Genomic DNA, 7067 nt, shown 5'->3' on the forward strand with positions numbered 1-7067 from the left:
ACAGAGGACCTAAATCCCGAATCCCATAGGGGCATGCGACTAGATAGTGTCCCTTTTCCATTTTTTAATATTTTTTTTGATGAATTTTTTTTTTTTGGATAAATCCCATTTTTTTAATATAGGAAAAGGTTGGGTATGCCGCCGATGTCAAGTATGCTAGCACCCATTGAGTCTATCTCTCTCTTTCCTTTTTCTGAAATGACCCTCATATCCTTCTTGAATGATACTCCATCATGTGATCCTATTGGTGTTATCCACTAGCATACTTGATATCGACGACATACCTATCCCTCTCCCTTTTAATATTGTATAGTGCCAAACGCAGCCCTGCTCATCTGTTGTACTTTTCGTAGGGGTGCTTCCCCTTTGATCTTTTTTCTTGTGTCCGACGACTCCGACCCCCAAAAATTGAAAAAAATTGTGTTTCCACGATCATCAAATTGGCATGAAAAGGGGGTAGAGAGCTATGGCTAATCCATAAAATTTTGAGATTGAATCAATTCACGAAGGGGGTCATTTTTTTGAAATTTTGATTATAGGAAGAAACTCATCTGATTTGATAGAGGAAAGAGTGTTATTTGTTCTTCGGTGCTCTGATAAGGATGGATGAATCGTGGCGATCTTAACAAGGTTTGGGAAATCAAAACCCTCATCAAAAGGAGCAGAGAAGATGAAGCATGGGAGATTCTTCAGAAAATAGCTAGCCAGGTTGAACCCATCATGCGAAAAATAAATGGAGAGTTAAACTTCTTTCCGAGTTTTGGTAATTCTCCTTCTTCTTCTTTATAGTTTTGCAGATAAATTCTGTATTACATCTCTTTTTTCCTCTTTGATTAGTATTCTAAAGGAAATTTGAAAAAAAATAAGATATAATTAAAAATGCAGTCCAAACAATCAGTCTCTTCTAGGGTTGCATGTGGGAAGAGGCGTGCAGGTTATGCTCAGATTGCAAAGGCCAAATAGAGAATCGGAATTTTACCCCTACCATCAGGTTCTTGAAACGATGCTTCATAAGCTATGCCATAATGCCCATGGCCCTCACAATGCCAACTTCTACAAGCTGTGGGATGAACTCCGAAAGGTTCGTCTTTTTTCACTTCTCATATAGATGCCATAATTCCCAATAGCTTATCAGAAGGAAATTGCAAAGCTCTCAAGGTAGACTTGTATGTAGATATTCTAGTTATGGTTTTAAAAGAGTCTCCTCCATGTATCTCCTTCATCAATATGTTATATGTCTTAAGAATAAAAATATCAAGTGTGTGGTTTTGACTATTAAACCAGTAATTACTTGGAAGTTGTAACTCTAGCCAGAGGTTTTCGCAAGTTCTGCTTGAATTCATTATTGTTCTGAAAATAATATTATTTTGTGATATTTGCTAGTAAACAAAAAAATCTGTTGAGCAAATGCTTGTTAGAGATAGCATGTTAATACCGATGCATTTTCATTATCTGCTAGAAAATTTCCCTCAGGGCTCTATCAGTTGGACATATTTCTTGAAAACCCAATCTGTATTCATAAACTCTATTTTGCATTTCCTTGCCACTTTTTTTTTTTTTTTTTTTTTTTTTTTTTTTTTTTTTTTTTAACAATTACTGCAAACTATTTTCTGTTGAAACAATTGGAGCCTTTATAGTCTAACATATGTTTATATCTAGGTTATTTTTTGCGTATGTGTATCATGACACAATCCATTCATTTGATTCTTTGGCTTCTTTGCTTTAGAAGAATTTTATCCAAAGCTCATGCTCTTCTGCAGGAATGTGAGTATCTTATCTCCAAGGGAATAACTGGCACAAGTGAGGGCTTTGATCTTCGAGGGAAACGTTTGGGTGGTTCTTCTCGTCAACCCTCTTTGTCATCTCTTAGCCAAACTACATTGACTACTGTAGAAAACCGACTGCACCTTGGATCTCTACTACCATCTGGACCCAAGCGCCTTGGTGGTGACAGTAATATTATGGTTGCACTTATTCCAATACAGGCTACTGCCATGGCTGCCGAAAGGAGAATGCAGGATGATTTGTGGTGTGGATCTTTTGGAATGTTAGGTGAAGAAGAAAGTAACTCCAATGAATTACAAAAAGGTTGCTTGCTTGGGTCCATCTACCAAAAGATTCGAAAATTCAAATTGTTCTGAACCACACGATTATGAGTTGAAACCTTAGAAGAAAAGTCATTTGTCAGATAATGAGTCATATATCCATTCTTCTGATCTGAGGCTAGAATCTAGTTCTGTGGATTTAACTGTGGAAGCCTCATAATGTAGGACTAGATTTGATAAACCAAACAAGTCCTAAACTGCAGAAAAGTTTAAACCAAAGAACAACCACATAACCTCCACAATAATCCACAGCAGACTAATATTAAATTGATATAATAGAGTAGAATTCTGGCAGTTGAAACCAATAGTTGCAGGAACACTATAATGAACAAATAGCTAAGGAAATACTGTCGTAATCCCCAAACTTAAGAGGCCAAAGACTAGGTTATATAGTCAATAGATTTCAATAAAACAAAATAGAAACCAGAATTCAAATCTGGGCAGAATTCATAATTGGCCAAAACTAGGGAATAGTCCACATCAACTGAATCAGTGGCCTGATTAGCCTAAAAAATGGATAGAATCCCCTTCTGAGTAAGACTAACCTTCGACCAGAATTATAAGGCCATCGGATGGCCAGAACTCCCAAAACTGATAGGCTAACAACAGAGAAAACAGAGAACCTTAACCCAGAAATTTTGTAGATAGATTAGAGCACTTACCTGATTGGCTGAATGATATTAAAAACAATAAGAAAACTAGAAAATATGAAGATCCACTCAGACTTCTCACCGCAGAGTGTTGACTGGATCAAACACCAGTCCCTAGGCCTTGATCAAACACAAGGAGCAGCCATGGAAACTAGCGACAATAGCAAACAAGAGTTTTTTTTTCTATCAAATATAAATTGTGATCTCAAAGTGAGACCCCTTTCCTTTATTTATAATGATGGGGGGTGATTATAATTTAGTAACTTCAAAGTTACTAAAAAACTGAAATAAAGATTACTAACATCTAGTTACTAATCTGGAAAAGTAAACTAGGAAATAAAACAACTGGATTTAGAATCTAACTTATGACTGAAAATTAGAAACTAAATTTCCCCATCTAAAAAGGAAACTAATGAAAAAGGAAACAAATCAGTGAATCTCATATGCAACCTTAGAACCCCTCTTTTAGACCCATAAAAGTGGTCTATTATACTTAAAACACATAGGATTAAAGGCCCAACATGTATGGAACCTAACCCTAGGCTTATTCCTAATAAAACAAGCCTAATTTGGTGAAGAATCTGCATCACCTAAACTTCAAGATCTTTGCTTAATCATGCTGAAACAGATGATACTGAGGATAGAGTTAGTTGGGAGTGTGGAACATGCACTCTGTTCAATCTAGTGAGTCCCGCAAACTTAATATCGTGGATTTTTTTCTTTAACTTATTCAATTTGTTGATGAGATGGATTTTCTAGAATGTGTATTGAGTAGAAATGTGTATTGTTAAATTCTTATTCTTGCAATATAACTATTTAAAATTTTCATAAAAAAACTTTGAAGAATTTTTTATTTCTTTATTTTTATTATTATTATTTTTTCTTAACTTTGTTAGTTACTCCATAATGGATGATATTTAAAACATCTAGCTATGAAACTAGTGTGACACAGGTTGACAACCTTGGACCAATTCAAACCCATTTGGGTATCCTGACAGAAATGAACCGGGTCCAATTTGAGTCTTTGGCTAATAAGATCTTTTAGGAATTTTATTTATTTCTATTTTGGGATTAACATGCAGTATTATTTTTTTTTAAGCTTAAGTAGGAGATAACTATTATAATTTAGTTTTCTAATAAATTTAAGTTTCTAAATTAGAGTAGGTTTCTTTTTCTTGCTGGGTTTGTTTATTAGATACTATGTGTGCAACTAGAATTCGGATGTGAAGAATAAAATAGTAAAATATTTGTGAGTGCTGTCCAAAAGTGTGTGAGATCTTCTTCCCTCTCCGCTCTGCAACTCTGTGTCACATCTCAGTTCTTCTCATCTCCTAACAGGGCCTCCACCATAGTGTTTAGAATATATTTTTCCTTGGCAATCCTTCAGATTAACTAACTGATTTAAGTCACAAAAAAGTGTCTTACAACAGATCAAGTTTCTGCACCTACTTTTGAATCTTTCATTCAAAAGCATAATTAACTGTCCACATTGTATCACTTATCCAAAAAAAACAAAGGGTGCACAAGTTGTGCATTTGTGAGTCAATCAAACCTTGGTGTACATCTTTGCCATTTATTCTCTCCATCCTTCCAGAACTATATATTCTTTTGTCTGGCACTTTGGCCTTTAGCTCCCTTGTGTATTCTCTGCTTAATCCTTAAATATAATTTTGTCTTTTGGCTTGAATGTCATTCAACTCCCAAATGGTAGGTCAAGAACTACTGATAAGATGCTTATTCGTTTATATAAAGGGGGGAAAATCTATAAGATGCTCCTTGATAAGAATCTAAAGCTCCTTAGCTACTGTTTCTCATAGAAGGGAAATATTTTTAGAAATTTTGACCCTCTTTATGTCATGTTGCTCAATGTAAAAACTTTCTACTGTAAACAACCAATCATTTTAACATTTGGTGATTCTAACCAACTTATCATACTAATTTCTCACATTGTAAAGGGGTAATGGATTTCCTGTTCAGTTTTTTTAACTGGAACGATTTAGGTTTCATTTCCTTCCAGGTAGACAACAGGTAAAGGGAAAAATTTCCAATATATATATTATTTTAATAATAATTTTATCCTAAAATTTCCTTTTATGTGGTTTTTACCTTGAAAAGAATGGAGACATAAGGAAGAGGTGATCTAAACTGTCTTTTCAAAATTTTTATACCTTGTCTGATGTGTTTAGACTAACATGAAGAAACTGTTTAAACCATGAAAACGACACTTCTTTCTTTGCAAAATGTTATGGGCTATTTTGGCTTTAGGACCTATGGTAGATCAAATCCATGATTTGTCAATATTGGGCAACCTTGGACTTTGTGCTGTAGTTTAATCCTGAGCTGGATTAACTTCTTAGACTTGACACATTGGAATGGAAATATGATCAACTTTAGGGAATAGAATTTATTAAACTAATGCAAGATAGGTTTAAGAACATTTGTAGATCTCATGCCACATTAATTGCTAAAGCTTTGTCACAGAGACATGGAAAATTGATCAAGATTAGGAAGGTAGAATTTGCTAAGTTGATATAGATTTACAAAATTAGTTAACCTTTGTTATTTTTTTGGTCAAAGCCTGATAAGCACACCCTATGACAGTCAGTGCTGACAACATTGATGGAGGGCATAACCTTTCCTGATTGGTTACAGTTCATCTCTCAATGTCTTTTGCTCTTGCAATTTGCATTATAAAAGTAAAGAAATTAGTTGAACTCATTTTAATGGAGAAGAGATTTTTGTTTCCCAACATACAAAAGAATAAAAAGGAAAGTGGAAAATTGAAAGCAAAAAGTTTTTCCTTTGATTAGTTGGATGATTGATGCATTTAGCCAACCTAGTCAAAGTGAAAGCCACTTCAATCCAATGGATATATATCAAAGAACCATATTAATACTTTCTTCAAAAGCTATGAGAATGTGAAATAGCTGTATAAAATGGTCATTAGTAGTCTTTGAAAGGTAAGTTATTGAGGATATAGGCTATCAATTAGAAGTCTGGGTCGACAGTATTTGTGTCTTCTGCTTGTAAGGAATGTTGTTGGAGGTTCCAAAAGTTTATTTAATTTATTAGCATTTGGCAGGGAACAATCTTCAATTAGAATGTTTATACCATTTGAGCAATACAGAACTAGTTCGAATACATCTCATTGGAACTTGATAGTTATATAATATATTACCAATTTGCAACTTCATTTCTGCACATTCCTTGTAAAAAGCAATTTCCCCTACTGATCATTTACTCTTCAGCCTGAACATAGTATTTACTATTTCTTATTCTACATATCATCCTTACTATAAGTCATTTTTTATTCTATCTCATTGGTTATGATGGTGGGTTTGCTGCAGCCATTAGCTCCGATATGTGATGTTTGTGGTAGCCAAAAGCCTAAAGATGTTGCAGTGAAGTTCAAGACCTGGTCTTGCAAATTTTGCACTCTTGGAAACAATATCAAGGAAGAGAGATGCTCTGCTTATAAATAGTGGAGGAATTCAAGTGGGCCGCTAGTGTCCTTCCCTGCATCTAGTGTTGGCATCTGGGACTGATAGCTGGAAATGGTATATTTTTTTGTGAGGGAGGGGGGCTATAGGAAATGTTTTAAACTAATTTCTCCTTTGCTCTTGTCAATGAATATCATAACTTATGATTTGAGATCTGGTCGTTGCCATGGATGGAAATATGAATATGGACCCATTGGATTGGACATGGATATTAGGGTGAAGAAATACTGTATTTATTTTTACTGCATACAAATTTTACTTGCAAGAAATATTTTCTCAAAATCGCCTTTTTTGTTATGAATTGAAGTCTTGTATATCCTCTTCAGATCGTTTCTGCATTAGATTCTTGCTTGTTTGGTCCCAGTGTTAGTATTTAAATTGTCTTTGGGTTTTTTGGACCTTGGAGATCATTGATCCATAAAAATTATACCTTTGGGAAGTTTTAGTCTGATGTGTTAACCAAGGTTTTAAATATCTTTCTATATCTGCCGAAATTAACAGATACATAGCTGCAGATACTTTAGGAGTTGAACCAAAAAGGACTATTCAAAATATGCCAGCATAACTTCAGCAGTGATCCAATATTATGAACCTCACTATTCCAGAATCTAAGGCCTTCCTGAGATTTAGATTGGCACAAAACATCCCATGATAAGATATGAATTTTCCTATTTTAAGGACTGATTTAATAAGAGTTGTTCTCCCTGCTAGGGATAGCTAGTTTATTTTCCATCCAAATAATTTGGCTTTAATCTTTTCACTATATCTTGTAAGATATGCAACTAAATTTATGCCACCAAAAAATTTAATAT

At 34.4% G+C, this 7067-nt stretch overlaps 1 protein-coding gene across 1 annotated transcript; it reads left to right on the plus strand.

The window, feature by feature from the left end:
• Positions 1–335: 335 nt before the first annotated feature.
• On the plus strand, positions 336–6476 carry LOC122060974 (DNA-dependent metalloprotease WSS1-like). Its single transcript, XM_042624107.1, is given in 5 exon segments — positions 336–721; positions 724–763; positions 886–1081; positions 1761–2088; positions 6103–6476. Coding segments are annotated over 5 exon segments (699 nt in total). The 5' UTR covers positions 336–606; the 3' UTR covers positions 6123–6476.
• The last annotated feature ends 591 nt before the right edge of the window (positions 6477–7067 follow it).

This window comes from Macadamia integrifolia, chromosome 14 (assembly GCF_013358625.1).
Source record: "Macadamia integrifolia cultivar HAES 741 chromosome 14, SCU_Mint_v3, whole genome shotgun sequence".
NCBI lineage: Eukaryota > Viridiplantae > Streptophyta > Magnoliopsida > Proteales > Proteaceae > Macadamia > Macadamia integrifolia.